At 38.6% G+C, this 23699-nt stretch overlaps 1 protein-coding gene across 2 annotated transcripts in view; it reads left to right on the top strand.

The window, feature by feature from the left end:
• Positions 1-19841, top strand: part of CTNNA2 (catenin alpha 2) — a 1138501-nt gene extending 1118660 nt beyond the window's left edge. For both annotated transcript variants that reach the window (XM_037807219.1, XM_037807218.1), the window contains one exon: positions 18632-19841. In XM_037807219.1, the coding sequence (XP_037663147.1) occupies positions 18632-18919 (288 nt within the window). In that variant the 3' untranslated portion in view covers positions 18920-19841. The remainder of the gene's footprint in view (positions 1-18631) is intronic.
• Positions 19842-23699: the final 3858 nt, after the last annotated feature.

The following is a 23699-nucleotide window of genomic DNA, read 5'->3' as shown; positions in this document are numbered from 1 at the left end:
CCAAAGTAGCCTGGTATAAGGGAGTGCACTTTTCTAGAAGCAAGGTTCCTAAGGCCCCATCTTAGGCACCCTCTGGCCGTTGTCTTTTTTTGGTTCTTTGTTTTTTTAAACACAGTGTTAGATTCTTTATTTTGAACTTCTAATTTTAGGGCTAATATGTCAGGTGGTATATTAGTTATCTGTTGCTGCATAACAAACTATCCCTGAATTAAGTGGCGTAAAAAGACAGCACTTACTATACCACATTGTCTGTGGTTAGGAGTCCACATGTGGCTTTGTTGGGTCCTTTGGCTCAGGGTCTCTCAAAAAGTCACAGTCAGGGTGTCAGCCAAGGCTACAGTCATCTCCAGGCTCAGTTGGGTATGGATCTGCTTCCAAGCTCAATCACACAATTATTGGTAGAATTCAATTCCTCATAAGCTCCTGGACTGAAGGTCCCAGATGATAGCTAGTGGTTGACTGGAGGCACCCTCAGTTGCTTGTCATAGAGTAGTTTACAACATGGCAACTTGTTTCATCAGCAAGCAAGCAAAAAGGGCCAGAGAGACAGTATGTGTGGAAACACGACAGAGGTCAGAGTCTTCTGTAGCCTAATCTTGGATAGCCTATCACCACTTCTCTATCATATTCAATATAAGCAAGTCACTAGGTCCAGGGGAAGGTCATTACATAAAGGGTGCGAATGCCAGGAGATAGGGATAATTAGGAGCTATTCTAGAACCTTCCTACCACAGGTGTTATATAGAGTCATCTGCTTTTTGGGCATAGAGTTAGTGACCCAAGGTTAAATATATATGTATATAGAATTAGAGGAAGAGGTCTATGGATACACACATGGGAATTGGTAGGGAGTGTGAAAATTTTTCTCTCATATAATAATGTCCAACAAGAAGGATCCACCATGGAAGAGACACTAACTCAAGCAACTAGAAAAGTGACTTGCCCAGGTGATATCAGCCAGGCTTTGTCACTGGCTAATGCAATGAACCAAGTGGCCATGGTTGAAGAGATGGAGGCTGTGCCTGGATTAAAGGAATGGGCTGCCATTCACCAGCAGTCACTGCCTAAAGTCCACCCTGCCAGCAAGAGAGACCAACATAGAGCCTTCAACATGGCACCATTTATTTTTTTTATACTTTTTTTTTCATTAGAGAAGTTGTAGGTTCACAGAAAAATCATGCAGAGAATACAGAGTTCCCATACCTAATGAAATTTGAAAGTCTCCATCAACCTCCCTTCTTACTTACTCCAAAACTTCCCGTCTTAGAGATATGCATTTCTCATCCCAAAGCCAATGAAAGGTTTCAGTGAGGATGTTGTTGAAAAGAAAGTTTCAAACAAGGTAAAGTGACTTCAATTTCTCACTCTTTATAGACAAAAGTATTGGGTGATGGCAATTTACTTGCTTTTATAGCACATTTTTCTTAGTCCTCTTCACATATCATTGCACATTACTTCAGCTATTCTCTCTGAATATTTTTAAAACCTATGTGAAGATAATAAATAGGTACATTTAAAAAAAGTGTACAATGTACATTCTGTTAAGAAAAAAGCAAAATGATAGAAAGTTTAAATTGTTCCTTAAAGAAGAACTTCAAGCCAATGTTCTCCTTGAGATTCAAATAACCTATGCTAATGTTGAGATGATATTTATGATGCGTGAATCTGCAAGGAAGAAATCAGTGCTGGTGAGCCCTTGAAACCAAGCACCTTGTAGGCAGAAATTCTATACACTTTGTGGCTTGGCTTTCAGTTTTTAAAGAGAAATTTGGAGAGCCATAACAGGTGGCGACTCCAGATATAGCAGAGATTTACTCTTCTTTTCAAAGATGTAGCTATAGCATATTTGAAGAAGTTGTCCTGGCATTTTTTCAGAGCATCAGGTAAAGAACTAATGAGGCTATTTGTGCCTAAGAGTCTCCTCCTGAATGCCTCTTTGTTGCTCAGATGTGGCCCTCTCTCTCTGGCTAAGCCAACTTGAAAGGTGAAATCACTGCCCTCCCCCCTACGTGGGATCAGACACCCAGGGGAGTGAATCTCCCTGGCAACGTGGAATATGACTCCCGGGGAGGAATGTAGACCCGGCATCGTGGGACGGAGAACATCTTCTTGACCAAAAGGGGGATGTGAAAGGAAATGAAATAAGCTTCAGTGGCAGAGAGATTCCAAAACGAGCCGAGAGGTCACTCTGGTGGGCACTCTTACGCACACTTTAGACAACCCTTTTTAGGTTCTAAAGAATTGGGGTAGCTGGTGGTGGATACCTGAAACTATCAAACTACAACCCAGAACCCATGAATCTCGAAGACAGATGTATAAAAATGTAGCTTATGAGGGGTGACAATGGGATTGGGAAAGCCATAAGGACCACACTCCACTTTGTCTAGTTTATGGATGGATGAGTAGAAAAATAGGGGAAGGAAACAAACAGACAAAGGTACCCAGTGTTCTTTTTTACTTCAATTGCTCTTTTTCACTCTAATTATTATTCTTGTTATTTTTGTGTGTGTGCTAATGAAGGTGTCAGGGATTGATTTAGGTGATGAATCTACAACTATGTAATGGTACTGTAAACAATCGAAAGTACGATTTGTTTTGTATGACTGCGTGGTATGTGAATATATCTCAATAAAATGATTAAAAAAATAAAATAAAATAAAATAAACCATGGACAAAGAATTAAAAAAAAAAAAAAAAAAAAGAACTAATGAGGCGGCCTTTACATCTTGCAATAAATATGGCAGTGATTCAACTTTGTCAAAGGCTACATTCACAGGGATTCCAAGATAGGGGCTGTGCCATGAGGAAATTTTCATCTTAATATTAAGCATGATTTTTAGTAGGGGTAAGGAACTGCATCACACTCTTTCCAAGACTTTAATGTTTATCTTTGCTCACTGGTTAAAAGTTGCCATTTTCTTGGAAGTTCTAGAAGTATGTTTTTTTGACCCCGAAGTAGTTTTCCAGTTTCATAGATTTGCAACTTTCTTTCAAAAGGAGCCACTAATACTTTTTCTATGCCTTTTTTTTTTTTTTGGCAATACAGTTATGCATTTCTAGTCTTTTGAGAATACTCTGTCCTTTGATCTTTGACTTTGAAAGTTTCTTGTATAACTCAGCCTCTTTTGCAAGGGAACAGACAGTATGTTGTCCATCCATAGAGGTCCTTTATTGGAATATATACATCCAGTTTTAGAATGAAGGGAAGAACCCTCAGTGTTTTTGCTTTATTTTCCCTAAAATATAGTCACTCTGGAGAGACAGACCAGAAGTTTCCAAATTAGGCCAAGCTCTGGCAGGCACTTGTTTGGGGAAGTACCCTGACTTCTCAGGAGAAGCACCTTACAAGCCCTTTATTTCTTCTTTTGTTCAGAAGCACAGGCCGCTGTGGTATATGGCTAAATGCAGTGTACTTGCACTCAGAGAGCATGTACTTGAATCCCTGGCAATTGCCTTATTAGCTATGCAAGTTGCTCCTCTCTAAGCCCCAGTTCCCTCATCTGTAGAACAGTGGCGATAATAAATACCTCACAAGGTTTTTGTGAGGATTAAGTGATTTAACATATAGGACAGGTTGTATGGATTAGAATGCTCGATATGTATTGAATCTGGCAAATATCCAAAGTATATTAACCCTGAAAAGATAAGCACTAATCAACTTTTATTAATCAATAGGGCTGCTGGCCTTACAGGCCCATTTAAGAGGCAGTCTAAACTAAGAATCTATCGCGCGACCAACCGAGCATTGAGGATCTGTTCCCCTAATCTCAATATCGTTTCTGCAGTACTAGCCTTTTTTGGGACATGAAGGTCCTTGTTTGTAAAGAGCCAACCATTTGGCTATGGAGACAGGGCCTTCACACATATGCTAAACCATTGAGACAAAGTAGCAGCCAAGCAACTAATTATCTGATTGAGCTGCATTCACCAAGGACAGTTTTCATGGATAAGCTGCAAGATCATATTGCCAGAACAGTCGACCCTCCCTTTGTAATTCACTTTCTTTATTTCTCTCTGGGCTGTACCCCATAGGTAGAGCCTGATTCCCATGCTCTGTTTCTTTAGAGACTCGTATTTCCTGACCACTCTTCATAAATGGGAAAGATGAGATTGTGACCCGGCCACTCCACCCATTCTTTATCCCTAGTCATCCCTTCCATCAGGTGGAAGAAGAAAGCGTGCCTCCTTCTGGAGGTGCCTTACTCTTGCTTTCCCATGGCTCATGACACCGTCACTCTGTTTTAGGCATGTACTGGACTATCCATCTTTGTGTGGGGTTTCTTGGGCCAGAGGTACCCAGTGGTCTAATCATTTAGGATGAAAATACCAAAAGGAATTCCAAAAAGTATAGAAAGTCTTTATTCTTCCTTGAAGAAGAACTTTAAGCCAGTGTTCTCCTTGAGATTCAAATGACCTATGCTAATATTATTGAGATGATATTTATCATACAGAAGCTAGGTAATAATCTGTTATAGCCATATACTTTTTTACAATTTAAACACTAAGTTTCTCACTTGGATCTCTGGATTATTCTTGAAAGTGTATTGCTATTATTAATCTCATTTTACAGTTGAAGTAATAGAAACTCAGGGTGGTCACTAGAGCGTCCTGAAGGTTCACAGCAAGTGATGAGCAGAGCCAAGACTCGGAGCTGATTTCTCTAGCATGTAATCTTGTGCTTTTGTACGATGTAAGGCTGGTGCTTGTTCCCACCCACAGGATTAGTAGTTGAACAAGAAATGCTGGAAATAGCACGTCAGATGGCATAGATGAGGGCAACAGCTAATATATATCAGATTCTTACCAAACTATACCAGTCAGCCTCACATCATATCATGGTGCCCACTCCACAGTAGGCTAAGAAGCTAGGTTGTAGAGATTTAGAATAAATTATGTTTTTTTCCCCACACTTTTAGGATAAATAGGAACTTTTGTGTATAAGTGGTAGCCAGGGCAAAGGCAAATTAGAGGTTATATATAATCATTTTCTTTCAGCACATAATGGCTTTTTTAGGTGCTGACAAGAAAAAGATAAAAGGATGTTGTCCCTGATCCTTGCCTGGTTCTGATCCCACATGCCTTGCAATTGGAGGATTTGAAGTTACGACATGTTTCTCTTTGTGGTTAAGGAAATTCACTGATTACTGCTGGAGCATATGACTCACACCTGTGGGACAGTTAAAGCACATCCGAAGGCATGCTTAGCTCCACAAAAGTGGCACCTGATCAGCAGAAAGAGTGAGCTCAGAGGAGGAAAAGCTTATAGTGGATTTAATTGGTCAAGGAAGACTACAAGCCATGTGTCCAGGTGTACTGGAGCCCAGTTCCATCAGATGTGTACTTTGTGAAACCAAGTTTGTGAAAGTGTTAGCCTCTCTATATTGGTTTTCCTCTTGAGTAAAGAGGGGACCATAGTTTATTCTTTGCACATCTTTTGAGTATTGAAGATCGTTTTTAAGACATCAGCACTGTACCTAGAAAATAGTGCCTCACAGATGTTGGTGCTCTTAATGGGGGGAAGGGGGTCCTTAGAGAAAGCTCAGTATTTTATTCACAGAGAGAAAGCAATAATTAAACACAGATAACTAAATTGTGGCTGTTTTCTGAGCAGACTGAATCTTGAAGCCATCCCACTCAAGGCATAGCAAGAAAAAGAGGACATAAGAGTACTGTAACTTGGCCAAAGTTTATTTGCTATGTTATGTCCTTAGATTTCACTTTCCTGCCAATCTCATGCCTCTGGCTATATTCTATAGAAGAATAAACAGCTAGAAGGGCTGAGGCAGTTGGGTGCTAGACTAGGCAACTTGCCCTAGCTTTGTGTTTTTGGACAAGCCTTGTGAGCTCTCATTTCCCTATCCATAAAGTTGAAATACATGAAGTGTAAACATCATTCAGCAAATATTTATGGAGGACCCATGTGCCAGGCACTGTTTTAGGTGCTTGGGATACAGCAGGGAGGTGGGCAGACAATAAATAGAAGAAAAAATATTATATGTTGGATGATGATGAGTATATTCAAAAAATAATTAAAACAGGGAAAGAGGGTAGCAAATCGAGGGATGAGACTAGTTAGGGGAAGCTTGTCTGGCATGAGAACAGTGAAGGAGGTGAGAAGAGTCCAAATAATGGGTATATTTTGAAGAAGCCACTGCTGACACAATATGGCAACATATTGGGCATTGGGTCTGAGAGAATGAGGCATAAGCTAAGATGCCAGTGGTTTAGACTGAAATGTAGGAAGAACTGTGTTGCCAATAAGTAACATGACTAAGAATGAGGGAGGAACAGGTATAGGGGAAGGGCTGCGGTTAATCATAGAGTTCTTGTTTATCTCTGGAATGTTAAGAAAAGGTCTACAGAAGCCTAGATAATAGGCTAAATATCAAGGAGTCTTGCTTGTGAAGGTAACAACTATCCAAAGAACCTGAAGTGCACTCTATAGGAAGCTAACTTAAAAGAATCAATGGTTACAACTCATTGAGTTGAGCCCTGAATTAAAGGTAGGAAACCCCTTTAGGAGCCACTTGAACATTTTTTGAATGTGTGAATAAATTAGCAGTGGATTTACAGGTCTGAATGGAAAAAGGAGTGACCAGGAGAAAGACAAAGATTTAGAAGGCTCTATTTTGTGTCTCCTCAAAAAATGTTTCAAAGTGGACAGAAAAAATGTTTCTAATTATAGAAAGCCATGGATCAACTGCTCAAATTTAAAACTAATTTAATTAAAATTACTGGTTTTAAACCATGCATTACACTGAAGACCTCTTACGAGCCCTTGAATAATGATATCCATTTTTTCTTGTCTCTTCATTCTCATTTCTATAATGAAGAGTTGAACTTTTATGTTAGTGTAGTGGATTCTTTTATATAGTTACATGTGTCTAACATTTCATATCAGTTTTCTGCATTACATTTGAGAGATAATTCTTTATGAATTATGCGAGAAGAAAATAGTGATATTAGAGGGAAAAATGATATTAATTTTCTACTGTTAATCAAAGCAATGATTGCATAGGTGGCATGAATCAAAGCAGAGACTCCTACTGTGTAATGGGGAGAATGTTAAAAGCCCATAGCGGGTATGGGAAATGAGTTTCATCTAGATGGCTAATTCTCTTCAAGCTAGTTGTTGACAGGCTTGTGTGTTAAGGAGAATTCTGAGACCATCAGAAAAGAGGACTGTGATTGATTAGGCATCCCTGCTTAATAGGACTAATGTTTAAAGATTTAGGAAACAAGTCCAGAGAACTTAAGTGTTTAAGTTTTGGTGGAGAAAAAGCAAGGAGAAGGATTAATCATCAGTGTTGGGTGCACAATCCTGGGCTAGAGGATTTTTTAGGTAGCTAGGGTGCTTACCTGGTGTCAGAGAGCTGAATGAATTAAACTATTACATTTTCCAGGTAACATCATTTGAAACAATGTCCTACAAATAGCCTGGATTTCTGGAATATTTGCCTGTACAGTGGTTGAATGAAATATTTTATATTGACTATTTATTTTGGTGCCTCCCAAATTGGATATTTAAAGATCATCTTCTCAGGCTAGATTTTCTTCTCTCTGTCTCCTAGCAAAGCCATATTGACTTTCTGCTATCAGTCTTCCTCCAAGTACTAAATTCTCTTAGATTTTTTGGGTGTCACACTTTTACATAAAACTTTCACGGTTTCTAGTACTGAATATTGATTCTTCCTTTCAAGTAAATAATTCAGTGCTAGAAAAAGGTAAAGATCATTTTCATGCTTTTCCACTCATCTGATGAACTTCTCCATACCTTTATCCCTCATACATTAAGGCTCCAATTTTCAGGAGTTGAGAGCAAGCCAAGGTGGGAGTAGCTTCAATAAGAAGAGGATCAGAGAGAGTCCAAAAATGCTGGAAGGTAGGGATGAAAGGATAAAGTAAGGAAAAAGGAGGAAGTGAAAAAAGAGAAAAATAATTTTTAAAAGATGCATTTTCAACTCAAGTGGTGTTTAAGGAGAGACAGACCAGAGTAATAATAAATGCTGAGACTTACTGAGGGCTTACTGTGTGCCATTCACTCAACTTTAAAGGCATTATTTCATTTAACTCTTAATAATCCTAGAAAGTGCGATTTTCATTTCCAATTAAAAAATGAAGAATTTGAATTACAGCTAGGCCAAGTAGATCACTCAAGGTCGCATAACTAGCAATCAGCAGATTCAATGTTTGAACCCAGATGTTGAGTCCAGAGCCCAGGCTTTGCATGACCTTAAGAGCAAGGATGGGATAAAAGACAAGGAAAAGCATGGAAAGTGAGAATGTATTAGTGGAGAAGAAAGAATGTATAGGACCTAGAAGAAAGGGGTGGGAACAGGTTACCACGCAAAGGAAGAGGATACTGGAGTTCCAAGGAAAGGCATCAAGCACTTGCTTGGGAAGGGGATTCTACTGCTCTTCTTTACTCTCTTCATCCAGAACCCAGGAAGCAAGAAAGGCCTAAACCAGCCATTCTCATGTGCTTGGTGAGCAGGGGACATGTGTTGATAAGAATTTACTTTCCCCAACATGCCTTATTGTGGCATAATTCCCAATGGTTGGATGTCAAGAGAAGTGGAATCAGGAGGAAGAAGAATCCAGGGCCTTCAGATTATCCCAATTTCTGGGCACAGGCCTCACCAACCAATACCCAAACCTGTGGCCTTAACTCTTCCTGTGGTCTCCTCTTCACTCAGTGGCTGTACATTACGACATACACTGTCATGTTAAATAGCCTTCAGGTGCCATGTTCGTACAAAGTTTGGCACTTCTGACAGTACAGAGTCCGCTAATAGACCTTTGATCCATTTTCTGAAGATTCCTTTCTCTTGGATTCTTAGACAGTGGCTCCTCTCACATTGGTCTCCCTCACTGCTTAGGAAGGGAGAATTATGGAGAGGGCACAAGGGTGTTGATCCTTTGTTAGTTGACTCTCCTACAGGAAGTCAGAAAGAAACCCCAGCCCCTTGAGTTGCTATAAGGCATAACCCTTGGGTGGTGAAGACATCCTGATGCCCATGAGCGGAGGGGGGCTTTTCAAGGCAGGACCAATAATTTATGCATGGTTTATTTATGTGACTATAGAAATACTGTCTGCCTGCCCAAGAATATCTCCCAGTCAAGGTGCCTGGAAACCCTTTGGCACTTCTTTCCCTGTTGGATGTATTTCTCATGGTTCTGTTGTTAAGTGGAAACAAGTAACTCAAAGAAGGCTCTGGGACTGGAGATCTTGAATTATGGGAAAAGGGAAAGTGCTGAAAGAAAGCAGGGAAGGAAGAAGTATGGAAAAAGGAGGTGGGGACTGCCTAGAACAAGGCAGTTCATAATTTTCCAAGTGCCAACACTTCTCAATACACCCACATCTCTTTGTGGTTCCAAGGTTAGCCTTGTTTTGGCTTGAGCAAATAATGTTCTGCCTTTAATGGTGAGAAAAAAATGGCTTTAAGCCACATTCAGGAAATTTGTTGACTGTAATTAAGCCTTCTTGGGAGTCCCCAAGGTTTACTTACCTATAATTGAAAAAATGCAAATGAAGACAGTTAATCAGTGGACTGGCCAACTATGAAGCATTACTATTACCTGAATGAATTAAAAATGAAGACACAAATATGTCCAGTTGAGAAAGTTATGTGAAAGCTAACTGGTAAATATCTCCTTGAAGCTGTGGAGATTTTTTTCTTAGTCTGAGATTTCAGTGCTTTTGTGCTAAAGTCCTAGCCAACTTAATCTTGGGCCGTTACATACAGATTTCCTAACAACTGGCCTTTAGTGTTGGTGGAACACCAGCTGCTTCCCTGGAATCATTTAAGGAAGGTTTGCAGAAAAATTATTTCTTGTTGCCCATCTTTCTATTATGATGAATCCCCTACTTAGAGATGTAAAACATTTACTTTTCAAGATTCTATAATCAAATGGGCATATCCCTGGGATTAAGCAATTCTTCAGGAATTATCCCCCAGTATTTTAGCTATAAGTTATCAGATATCAATACATGTTCCAATATTAATACTTTTAATGTAGGGTTTTTTTTTGTTGTTGTTTTTTTAACTGTAAATACAACATAGCCCATGGTGGTCATTTTCACTCCAGACACCATCCTTGTTAATATATGCAGCTAATTTTGATCTCCTGATTTAAAATCAATCCAAGAAGGTTTTACATTTCTGCTAATATTTATATCCTCTGCTTAACGATTTTATTATTTTGCAGTCTGTTATAGGGTGTCAGTTAAAGCAGTGTACAAGGTACCTCCAAACATTAGCTAGGGGAACAAAAAAGGCAAAGTATCAATTGAATAAAAATATTTGCCTGTGGTCTGATTGGTTGTAATGAAAACCAAAGGTATTAAGGTAATTTTCATACAGAAATAAGAGGGGCAATCTGTGCTTTATACCATATCAAGCTGTTTTGGACCGCTGGGTCAGATTGTGAGCTGTTGGAGGAGGGAGGTAAATAGGTTTCTTTTCCTATAGCGCACAGCAGATTCTGAGGGAGAGAAGTGCCATGATTGATTTGTAATGCCTGCCATGGAAACCAGAGGGTGAGCTGCAAATTACTGCCTGTGTTCTCCACTGTTACTGTCTTAGTAGGAAGGAACCACAGTTTGATTACTTACTTCCTTGTTACTGTTATTTGATGAGGAAGATCCAGTGGACTAGAGCATGGAAATGAGGGCTTGCCATGAAGAAATTGTCTTTCTTGCAAGCATGTAAACATTCTGAGATGTCTTAGATGTGGGAAGGTATAACCAGGCTGGACCTTTGTGCCATGTCTTCGCTTGTTTCAACTATTTACTACCTTGGACTTGCTAGAGTCTTTAAAAGGCATTATTGACATAGGCTTTTGAAAAAGTAGGCAGATATTTCAAGGTATTTCAAATATATCACAGTTTCTAAGGAGATCAGATGTCTCTTCAAAGCCTCATGGATTTTTTAAAACATGAAATGCTCTTCTTGGCAGATAATGGGCTCCAGTGCTCTGGATTTCTAGCCTCCCATTCATTAATGGCAAAGCAGACCTGTAGAAAAAAAATTATATATGTATTTTTATATATATACATATATTTTATTTTTCCCTCTGACCAGTAATTTGTGGCTCCTTTTAGGGAGATAATAACTTTAAATAGAAATAAATGTCCAGCTGCAGGGGATATTTTCTAGTTTTCTCAAGGTATTTCTCTTCAATGTATTGCCAATACTTTCACGACAATTTCCTCCCCCCCAAAACTACCCCAAACATGAACCCTGAGTATGTGTAGTATAGCCCTATTAAAACACCCCCGGCCCTTATATGTCAAAAGCTACTCTCTATTCATATTTACAGATCTTGCAAGTGGCTAAAATGAACTCTACCCATATTTGGGGAACCATTTTAGTCTTAACAAAATTAATAGAGCCATTAGCTCTGACTAGAGATAAAACAACTGGGTCCAAATGGGACTGGTTCCCTGCTCCCAGGCCCTTCAATGCTTTTTGAAGTAATCAAAGCAAACTCCTTAGTTTTTGTGTTTCAAAAGGTTTTGTTTTATTTTATTTTATTTACCTTAGCCAGTGCTCCCATGACATTTGCATTATTTTTAGTCCAAAGAGAGATTGCTTTGTACTTTGTTTTTTCATGAGCTGCCATTAATGGCTCATTATTTTTTGGTAATAGATAATCAGGAGTTTTTGAAAATAGGCTTCTTTTCAAAACCCTGGAAATGGAATTCTCCCTGCTTGCATGTTTTCAATGGATTAAGGCAGACGTACAGTGAAATCCTAATTCTCTTCTGTAATTCTATGCCTGGCCATCACAAATTTATATCTTAAGACATTTGCTCTAGTCATAGGAAGCTGATTCAGTGCTCTCCCTTTTTATGTTATTTTACACTTCTAACTATTCCTTTTTTTTTTTTTTTTTTTTTTTTCAGCAAGCTGTTAAATCTAAACTCTGTTGTTGGTGGGAGGCCCTGAGAAGTTCACCATTAATATGAGGGGTGAAGTAATGCTAATTACTTAACTATTCCTTAGACAGCCAAGGCTACTTTTTATTCTAAGATATTCCTTGATGATGTTATGTCTTAGATTACTAAAAGGATATTGATTTTGATCTTGAAAATCTTATGTTAAGAAAACTTTTAGTAAATTTATTGAATTTTTTGACCAGGGAAAATAATATGGATTTAATATTTTGCTCAGCATTCTATTGCATATCTCTGTAAAAGCACTAAGGAATATAAAGTGAAGAAGCTGATGGGAATTGACATAAATTAAACCTACAGTATACAGAACATTGTTCATGAAACAACTGGGAAGATCAGTATAAGCAAAGCACTTGGTTTCTTATCTATAGGTCCCCGAGATTCACTCCCATAATTTCAACTGTCCCTTGGATAGCTCCAACTAGATGTCACAAAGACAGCTCGAAGCCAATAGGTCCAAAGTAAAAGTCAGCATTTTAACATCTTGGATTCCTTCTTGTTTCCGCAATCTTGGTGAAGAATATCAATATCCACCTAGCCGTACAAGCTAGGAATTCGAGAGTTGTCCTGCGTCATCACTCTTATCCTTCCAGTCACCTACAACCTCCTACTCCATCTATTAAAGTACATTTAGATCATGCCCACCATGAAGTTTATTTTCTTACTCTATCCCCTGACTGCTTTTCCCTGTACTCTTTTAGCCTCTTATACCCTAGATCATAGAGCATTAAACCTTTTGCTTATGCGTCTGCTTTTCTCATTGTACTATGTGCTCTTGTGGTTCAAAAGCTCTATGTTTGTACACCCAACACAGCGGTTAGCACAATAAGGAGACTCAATAGGCATATGAAGGAATACATGGATGGATAAATGTGTAGGTAGAAGGATGGGGGGATAGACTGAGGGACAAATAAGTAAGTGAGAACATTCAGTGTCATGAGAGAGATGTAGTTACACTTCCATTTGAAAGAGTGGAATTGATTCATCCAGTCCCATGTGTCAAATTCTGTTTCTCTTGACACTGAACACCTGTCACAGTATAAGCCCTTCCTTAATCAAAGAGCAGGAAACTAATGACATGGGGTTTCAGAAATCTTTGGATGATCCTGTGAGTTGTAAGATAGTTATTTTAAGCAATTTTCATGACATTTTTCAGCTTTGATGACAGGAACTAGGTAGCACAAATATAGATAAATGTAAGATCACAATTCAGGAAAGTCCTCCTAGTATTTCCCTCCAATCGAAACACAAAGTGAGGATGGTGTAGGGAAAGGAAAATCTGATATTAAAAGTTGAGTGGGATAAAAAGAAAAGAGTAGGTAGAGAGGCAGGAAAAGCCAGAAAATACCATCTAGAAACGGCTGTAAAACAGCTCTCCCACCCCTGTTCGCTTTCTCACGGACTATAATAGAACAAGATGTGAGGAAACATCTGTTGCTTATTTGAAATAGCACTTTGACATTTTAAAAGAATAGTGACAGTATTAGGGGAAGCCTAATTTCTGAAGTTAGGGACAGCGGTTACGTAAGGGGTGGAAGAGGGAGAATTGGTCTGGCACAGCGTGATTGATCTTTGGGCTGAGGATGTGTCTATCGTGCATGGCGTTGGGAAGCAGCATGTAGTGATGGGTAAAGCATGGGTAGGTGGCCTGGGTTTAGATCTGTGCTTCACCACTTGCGTGAAAGATATATGACCCTACTGTGTCCCATCGCTTTGAGGGATACAGTGGGATTGAATGAGCAAAATGACTGTTAAGCTCTTAGTCCAAAGACTAGCACATGGACACATTCACTGAATGTAGGATCTTATTTTTTAAAATTAGCTACAAATTAGCAACCTCTCTTAGACTAGGTACAAGAATTTAATGGGAAGTCCAAAAGGAGAAGAAAGGCTCTGAAAGAGGAGAGGTTCGATGTCTTGGCCAACAAAGCCAAGGTAAGGCAGGCAGGCTTGGGGGATGGCTGTGATGTGAGCCAGTTTTGAGTCCATTGGAAAGCTTGTGAGATCAGTCCAGAGAAAGGCATAGAACACTAGTTAGAGTGGTCTAGCCCTACCTAAGGGTTCAAACAGTCGTTATCGCTGTCTAGTGGATGTACTTCAGAGAAACTGAGCAATTGCGAGAGGAATCGGCCAAGGATTCAGATTCTGGGTGCTGCTGCCAAGATGGCGAATGCAAGCCAGGAAGACAGATGAACTGCGAAGGAAAGCCAGTTAAGGACCAGGCACTGGGCAGAAGCGTACCTGAGTGCCTGCGATCCAGGCAGGGAATTCAGACTCTGAAGATGAGGCTAAAATCACAGACCGAGGGAGATGCGGGTGCTCACCACACATGGTCAGGATGTAAACAAGATGCCGGGTTTAGAGGACTGGCTGCCATGCCAGGCAGGGTTAATAGAAATGAGTCCATTCGGAATGGGTAGATAATAACTGAAAAATTAGACCCCAGAGATTAAACCATGTTTCAGAGGATCAGTGAGGTGCAGTGTTTCAAATGATGGGTTTTGGGAAGAGATGGTACCAGCCCTAACCCATACTCTGCCAACCAGCGCAGGAGCTAGTCGCATTATCTCTCTAGGATTCTATTTCTTCACCTCTAAAATGGGAATAATAGCCCCACTTCAAGTACTTTTTTGAAAATTAAATCACACAATTAAATTAAAGAGACCAAGAGCAAGGCCAAAGCACCTAGTAAGTGTTCACTTAATGTTGGTTATTATGTTTAGAGCTTCATTTACATAACTTTTGCTTGAAAATGCCATACTTACTGTATAAATGACAAAATAGTATGCCGTTATGATAAATGTTTCCCTAAACCTTGTATAAAAATATTTTGTCATGTAGTTTTGCTCTTTTTAATGTCTTTTCTTTAAGAAGTGAATTTTTAGCAAAAACTTGCAAATTGAAAACCAAGCCTTGGTGCCATTTTGGACATGCAAAAACTTCTTTTTTTAAATAAAAAGAATTCTGATTGTATCAATAATGATGATGGTCTAAATTATGAAAGTGGATATTGGGCAAAAGGTAGTTTATCCTTTGGAAATTCAACTTAAAAGTGAAAGTTCATATGAATAATATACAACATAGGGAATAAAATAAAGGAGTTTTTTTCTTTTTCTTTTTTAACTTGGGAAGAAAATTTGTCATGGCATCATCATTTTTATTAACTCAAAAAGGGACATATGATAACGTCATAAACATTTTCTAAAAATGTGTGAGGTAACCAATAATGCCCTTTCATTTTTACTATAATTCAATTATTTTAATGAAAATTTCTATTATCTTTAGATTAAATTTTGTTTTTAACTTGATTTAGTTGCAAGTTAAATCAAGTTGTGAAAAGCATTTGTCAGATCATGAGGGTTGAATGAAGCTGTAAACATATATTCTACCCAGTTTTCCAAATTTTCAAAATATTATATTATTGGTCATATATTACAGTGGCTTTGATTTGGGCAAATAAGCCACAACAAAAGGGGGGCCTTCATAGACCCCTAAGAAGTGTCAGAGTCAATTCATTCCTTACAGCTACTTTTTCAGCATCCTTTACATTTTAAGTCTTTGTATCAATAGAAGGTCAAACCAACTAAGTGGAGTGTATTCTCTAAGACTGTAAAAAATATAGACATCATTGCCTTCATTAACAACTCCCCAAACCATGTAAATTTGATATATAAAACTGATCAATTTGTAAACCTGCTTCTGAGACATCTATTAGCATGTCCAATATCTGTAATGCTTTGGGTTTTGATATATCTTTTATGTTTTGAGATGCTATTGTCCGTAAGTTTCTTAGTTCAAGTTTCACTGGCTGGGTCCTGCACCTCCTAATTTTACCTTGGCACAAATTCAGTTTCGTTATAGAAGGAAATTGAATGTACTTGCTGGCTTTGTATTTCAGAGCTGTCTCACTCTCAATGTATTAGGTTTATTTACAGGATTCCTGCATCAGGCTGGAATAGCAAAGAGGTTTTGGAGAAGAGAAAGACTATCATATTTTTACTGCAGAATTAGACACTATCTATCTGAAAATGAAATCTGTGGTAAAAATCCCCAAACTACTTGTAATCCTTCTGTTCAGATCCACCCAGTTCTCCCAAGACTCACTCTTCAGAAACCATTTAATAATGCAATAGACATATCTTGTCTAATTCAACCTCTACTAATTCAGTTGCCCTGAAGCAAATCAACAGACTGTACCTATTATAATTTTACCCTCTGTCTCTTTATCCATTGCACACAATGGAGTTAGCTAACTTCCTGAATGATTATTTCTCATTTTTGAAACCTGACAGGCTTATAGGGAAGTACCAGTTGACCAAAGGGTAGGGCACTAGCTTCTGAAGATCCCAGGGCTGATCTACTCTAATTTATTGTCGCAACATTTTACTGTCTCCTCTGTCCTTCATTATTTATACTTCTACCTGGGGGTATGATGGGAAAGATGGAAAAGTGAAATTCCATATGATAGCTGTCTATGATGTTACCAAAGTTGTGTATGGTGAAATCATTGGATGAAATAAGCTCTCAGATAGTCTTTGAGTTTCATTAATCCAATGGTTTTCAAACTTCAGCAGGCATCAGAATCCCTTGGAAGACTTGGCTTGTTAAAACAAAGATTGCAGAGTTTCCAATTTATTATGGTTTGGGGATGGGCCTGAGAATTTGCATTTCTAACAGGTTGCTAGGTGATGCTATGCTGCTGTCCAAGGACTGTACTTTGAGAACCATCACACTAATCCTTGCTTGGTGTTTCTCCTATTAATAGGAATACTCTAGAATTATTTTATTAGCTAGCTTTAGAACTTTAGACTGTGTCAACTAAATATGGGTTAAACAATTACCTTGGTACATGTGTATCTTTTACAGTGCAATAGAAGTGGTGAAGTAAGTAGGTTATTCTATCCATTATGCTGATTTAATTCATGAAGCTATTAATTATATAACTCCTGAACCATGTCTTAATCCAAAAATCTTTTTGCTTCTCTATCAGTGTGGAGTCAATATAATACTGACCTTTAACTTTTTTTTTTTTCTATGGTGAAGCCTCAATTCTATGGTATTGCAAAGGATTCACACGTAGAAAATATCTTCCTTTGTCTTCCCCAATGACCTGATTTATGGAATTTTGCTTGAAGTAATGATACAGATCAGAGAGCATCCAGCATCAAGGAGGGCTTAGATACAACTTATGATATCCCCAAACACTGCACAGGATATGTTCTGGCCACAAGAAATGACAAGAAGCTAAAGTGAATGCACATCTCCTCATGTAGGGGAGCTACACGGTTTAGAGTCCCTGAGCTTAAACACTTTGCTAATCACCCAGAACCTAGAAGATTGTGTGCTTAACTGCCATTCTTTAGTGCAGCTACAGTCCATAAATTACAGGTTATCCAATAAACAATCTCAAGACTTGGGAACATCCTTTGGTCTGTCATTTAACCACAATGGATACATTCCTTTAGTTAATATTGCAAGCAGTTTGATGGAAGATCAAACTATGCTTGAGCATCCCTGAGACTGGAGTAAGATTTGCAGTCCAGCTGTTAATTCTTTCCTTTCACTAGGTCATATGTAGAATCCTGGGTGAAAGTGTCTGGGAAATGTAGTTTTTAGCTTTTCTAGTATTTATGGTCCAGAAAGTCATGCAAGAAGATTGGAACAGGTATTGAGTGGGCCAGTAGATAGTATGTACCTCCCTGTCTCACTGGTTCAAAGCAAAAAAGAGGTCATCTAAAAAATCCCTGGCCTAGGAGTAGGATCACAGGCCTCTAAACCTGCTCTACCCTAACATATGACTATCCTAGCATTTTAAAAAGCTGTCCTACCCAACACAGTGGCAGTATATTGCTGCAGCATTCTCTTTAATGAGCTGTATAAAACCAGTGCAGTTTACTGGACCTCCGCATGCTCCAATTCTCTCATTACAAAATGGCAATGACAATATACCAACTCCTTGAGGCTGTTGGGAGAATTAAATGAGAAAATACTTACGAAGTTACTAGAATCGTGCTTGACACATAGTTAACACTCAGTGTTTCATTAAACACTGACCTCATTGAATGTTCTCTGACCTATATGATCCTGACACAATTGTTGATAGTTTTATAGGTCGTATAATCAAGATCTGGGAAGAGTTAAATGGATATTCCAAGCTCAGTAGAAGCCACGGCACCCATGGACACGTTGCTTTGCCTACTGCCTGCCTCTTCACCAATATTGAGCCCAAGATGGAGCAATAATCTATAGATAGACTCCTCCCATTCAGTGCTTTTCTTGCAGTGCTTTTCAAACATTTGAGTAATTGTCACCATGACTAATCAGCCCATGTGACAATACATGGCATTCCACTTTGGAAAACTATTACTGTGGAATTCTTACATGCTAAAAAAAGGGCTTCATCGTTAAAGGCACTGGGCTTTTAAAGAGCTATGCATCATACAATATCCTTTTATTTTTTCCTTTTTCTTTTTACATGGGGATTAAGGGTATGAGAAGACAGGTGACTGCTTTGCGGCCTGCTGGCCTTATTTGCAATAATTGGCTCCTTTTGGCAATACTGTATACTTGCACAAGCAAGGCATTGTTTTAACTGTGAAATTGCTCCATTATCCTGTAAATGTTGGGCCTGGACTAACCCAGGTGTATCTCATTTTTCTCCTCCCCCTTTAGCTGGACAGTGCCACGTCGCTCATCCAGGCAGCTAAAAACCTGATGAACGCCGTTGTCCTCACGGTGAAAGCATCCTATGTGGCCTCTACCAAATACCAGAAGGTCTATGGGACAGCAGCTGTCAACTCACCTGTTGTGTCTTGGAAGATGAAGGCCCCAGAGAAGAAACCTCTTGTGAAGAGAGAAAAGCCAGAAGAATTCCAGACGCGAGTTAGACGAGGTTCTCAGAAGAAACACATTTCGCCTGTACAGGCTTTAAGTGAATTCAAAGCAATGGATTCCTTCTAGGACGATAGGCTTTAATAAGAAAGCTTTTCTCTTTCTTTCTTTTTCTTTCTTTCTTTTTTTCTTTTTAATTCCATTTTTGTAAGCCTACCTGCCGACTCTTACGCCTCTGTCATGGGGAAAGTAAGGGACCAGTGTCTGTTTGCATGTAAGATATGAAGAGATCGACTCTGCGGATCCATCTGTAGTTCAGGGAGTGGACAGGGGTTTCCAGCCCTGAGGTGGCACAGACTTGTCCTTTGCAACATTCTCATAAAATTGGGCAAAGAGTTCGCATCACAATGTTTACGGGAGTGGGAGGGATGGGGGAAAATAAACTTAACTCTGCAAAAGCAGACTCTACTGCATGCAAGAATCATTAGGTTGGCAGGTATATTAATAAGTGAAAAATCTGGAAGTGTAATGGTAGAACATAAAGCTTGTATTGCTTCTGTTTCTGTGCAAAAATGTACTAGCCAATACGCTTAAGTCTGTGGCCCACCAATTGAGGAATTTAACGTTGAAGTCATAGCCATGATATCATGTGGATTTTTAATTGAGGAGAAACTAACTAGTCCAGCCTACAATGCTTCTTTTAATCTGCATTCTCTCCTTTCTCTTCGACTAGTGCCATTATTCGTGTTCATGTTATCAGGTTTTTTTTCCATTTACGGAAAAAAATAGACATTTATTTTAGATGACTAAAATCTTTCTGGGTGGCACTGGAAACACAATGTGGTGGACAATCTTGTGTTTTATTTTTATTTTTATTTTTTATTTGGACTATGATTTTCATAGAAATAGGAGGCCCAGTGGTGGAATGTTAGAGGAATGGAAATTGAAAATATGTGAAGGTTTAGAGGCAAAAACATAGGTGTAGCTCAGAGTGCTGGTATCTGATATACCATTGTACCCACTAACTTGAAATAAACGCATTTAATCTTGACATCTGCAGAATGTTTTCTTTCTCTAAATGCTTTCTTAATAAGAGATTAGAGCATCTTTTGGCAATTGATTAAAAAAACACTATTTCTTTGTTTTTAGAAATAGTAAAAGAGATGATATCCGAAGAATTCTCTCTTTAGAGTCTAGAAATTGTTTGTGTTTTATTCTGTGTTTTGTGTTTTCATTTGTTTTCATTCATTTTCAAACTAAATCTAAAATGAGAAGGTCATGTATTAAACTGTTCTGGGCCATACTCGGCTCTGGGTTAAACTTGAGAAACATAATGTATTCACAGAGAGAAGCTGAATCCAAGGACTCTTTTATAGATATGCCCGTTAATTTCAAAATATTCTACTCATTTCAAAATATTTTTTCACTAAATTGGAAAAACAGGACCTCTGTCCCATCACTAAGGAAAGATGGGCTATGGTCTTTTAGTTATGACTTAAAATATTCACCTGAGTGCCAAAAATTCCTGCTATGAAAGTGATTCCTACAAGATACCAAATTACTATATGTTTCCAGAAGACTTTTGGTAAAATGTGAATGTGTTACTTAGCATCAATGTAACAGACTGGGAGTCACACTTACGTTAACTTAGGTACAAGTTCCCAAGGAGGTGGGACAGGGTAATTATGGAAGGAGAAAAATCATCTTCCATGAATGTAGAAGTGGGTCTGCTCAAATCACTGCTCACCACCTCTGAGTGGTGAAAACACCACCCAGATGAGAATGTCTCTTAGTGAAGGAGCCACTTTAAAGCTGTAGACTGATTTTCAGCCCCAATCGTTAAATCACCCATCAACCAGCCTGCCCCCTTAATTTGCATAAACCTTGAGAAGGGCACCCACTGGCATTCATTCATTCAACAAATGTTTAAGGAATGACTTCTTTAGTCAGGTCTTATGGTGAGCACACTGCTTGGTAAACTTATTGGGATCTTTCCTGTTAGGACTGGAATATGACATGGCAGCAACCAGCACTCCACATTGGCCCAGTGACCTGAAGAACAAAGATGGTCTGTTCTTGGCTGCATATTCCCAATTTTGAGAAAGTTGACCTTCTCCCAAACAGTAGGGGAAAATAATCTTATGAGAAGTGCCTTTCCCCTCAAAAAGCCACTTATTCTTTTCTCCCCCTCTCCCTGATACATTCTTTAGAAACTTGTGAAATCTTTTCTTCAGCTCTCCTGCTCTACCTGATCCCAGGGAGTAGAGATGGTGAGGGGTTAAAGGCAATAAACGAAGGTACTATCAATATAATAATTATCTTGTGGAAAAAAGCAACATTTAGCTATTCACAAGTACCCAAAGCAAACAATTAATATGATCAACTCTCCAGCTTCATATATTATTCTCTTATTTAATGGGTCCAAGGAAGTAAGTATTCTTCAGACTGCTTTGAAATTTAAAATTCAAAAACTTCTTGATACATCTTGAGAAATAGCCAGCAGGCATCAAAGGAGCATATAGAGAAAGCCCTTGACTTTGCCCTATAAAATATTAGTTAAATGTTTCAATACATGCTTATGAGCAATGTTTATGTGTATGCGTGTTTTCTAGAAAGCCATCCATTCTTGATTTTACTTATCTTGCCAGTGTTTACTGAGCAACATCCCCAATCTTTTTACCATTGCTGTTGAGATCAAGGAGAACAATAACCACTCTGAAAGAGAATTAAATATAGACGCTGTGCTGACAGAACTGCAGCTATATAAAGGTGCATTGCAAGTTTCCCGTCCTCAAAAAATGTACAGTCTAGTTGGGAACATATTACGTAGACAGAAAAAAGATGAGCAACTATACCGAGAAATCATACTTAAAGTGCCAAACAAATGGTATGGAGGAATAACGACTGTGTGGGACTGGAGAAGCCAGAAAACATTGGAGACCGAGTACCTGAAGAAACGTTAATGGAAAAGGCATGTTCTGGAAATGAGTAAATAATAATGAAAGATACTCTGAATGAAGGAAGGGTATCCATGAAAACATTCAATAAGGGGATGTCTGGAGGGGGCATTCAAGGAGAAAGGAACAGCAAGCCTTAAGGTCTGAAAATGAGTGCAATTTTCAGATGCACTCATGGGATTTATGGAGGACAATAGTGGGAAATAAATGTGGAGATGCAGCATGAGGCTTAACTATGGCAGGTCATGAAGGAGTATGACCATTTTCCAATAGCAAATACATATTTTTCAAGTGGGGTAGTGATACATGATAAGATGAATTGCCTTAATAAGATGAATTTGATAGTGAATGAGGAAGTGAGGGTCAGAGAGGGGCTGATGTAAATCAGAAGGGGCATATGTGATGGGAATGTAGGAAGAACATACAGTGACTTCTGGAATAATTATGCATGTAACTAGAGAGTGATTAAAGAAAAGGGGCATTGACGAGTCAAAAAAAAAATGAAGAATATTCACAAAGCAACATATTTACAAGGGCTAGAACAAACTGAATCCATGATATGTTTGAGGAGAGACAAAGTACGTAACTGATCCCAAGCAACTGGAGTTACTCAAGATATTTCTTCGAGAAGTGGCATTTTCAGATGTAAGGGGAAGGTGTTCCTGATGGGAGGAAATGAAATGAATCTCACCTTCCCTTGCCCTTCTAGCTAGTGTTGATGGTTCAAAAGACATGATCTTTACATTTGTCTGTGGACACAAAGCATCCAGAGATACACTGGGATCTACAGATGATCTGTAGTTTTTCTCCATTAAATGTTGGAGAGTATGAAGTTAACTTTATTTTGAGAAGTTAGCTCTCCATAACTAACTTGGTCATGCTTTAGCCCATGAATAAATAGGCTATGCAAGCATCTCCACGACAGTCATCAATTTTTGAGCATCATTTGTTTACAGGGCATCTTGCAGATACTTCGGGTATAAAGATCTATAAAATACTGGGCACAGCTGTGTCCTCAAGCAAAAACATATTCAAAAATATTGTGATTTTATTTAATAAACAAGAGGCCCTAATTTAGCTTGGTAATAGGTCAAGGTCATAAGTCGTTCTATTTCTACAGCTATGCCATCATATACTAACCAAATCAAAGAGGCCAGTGCTTACCTTCCACTTGAAGACTGGGGCACCTTTTTGAGGTAGTGAGAGGTAGTGAACTAACTATACAAGGCTATTAACAAAAAAGTAGTTCTGATGTCCTCAGCTGTGCCAGATATCTGAGGGCTTACACCCTCTCCACAAAAGCCATTCCCCATATCTGATTAGAATTCTTACCCATCAAATTAGGTTAGTAATATGCAGAACAGTAGAAAGCTTACATCTGTGCTTTTGAAATTGTTTACAAATTATAACTGAGCAAAACAAGTGAAACTATTTATACTGGGACCCATGGAAAGATGCACTGCAAAGAAGTACTGATCTGAGTAAAACCTCATAAATTTGGGGAGTAGACAACAGGAAATGAGGCTATTCCAGAGTAATTAAACATAACCCTTTTTTAGTGAATGAGGTGAGAATATTCAGACCTAAATTGAGATTACAGTCTTATCAGAATCAAAAATATATATAAAATTTTACATTCAGACCCAAAAGTCAAGGTCACGAAGAAACCAGGTGACAAAAGATCTTTAACCAAGTCAAGTCTAAATCAAAATCTTAAACTAAGAAGCCAAGTACCTATTTAAAGATTTGGGGATCACCTGATTTCTAAACTGAATGAAGTTGAGAAGTTTAATTGCACTGAGCATTAGAGGCATAGAAAAACAGGAAGAGTTTTGGATCAGAGGATTTCATTTGGATTATCCTGAAAACGGAGCCCGGGACAAGGATTTGGATGTAGGTAATTTATTTGGTTGGCAATCACAAGGATTAGGAGCAAGGAGCAGAGACAATGA

The sequence above is a fragment of the Choloepus didactylus genome, chromosome 17, assembly GCF_015220235.1.
Source record: "Choloepus didactylus isolate mChoDid1 chromosome 17, mChoDid1.pri, whole genome shotgun sequence".
Lineage (NCBI taxonomy): Eukaryota > Metazoa > Chordata > Mammalia > Pilosa > Megalonychidae > Choloepus > Choloepus didactylus.
Note: the sequence above shows the minus strand (reverse complement) of the source record. Positions and strands in the feature narration are given on the sequence as shown.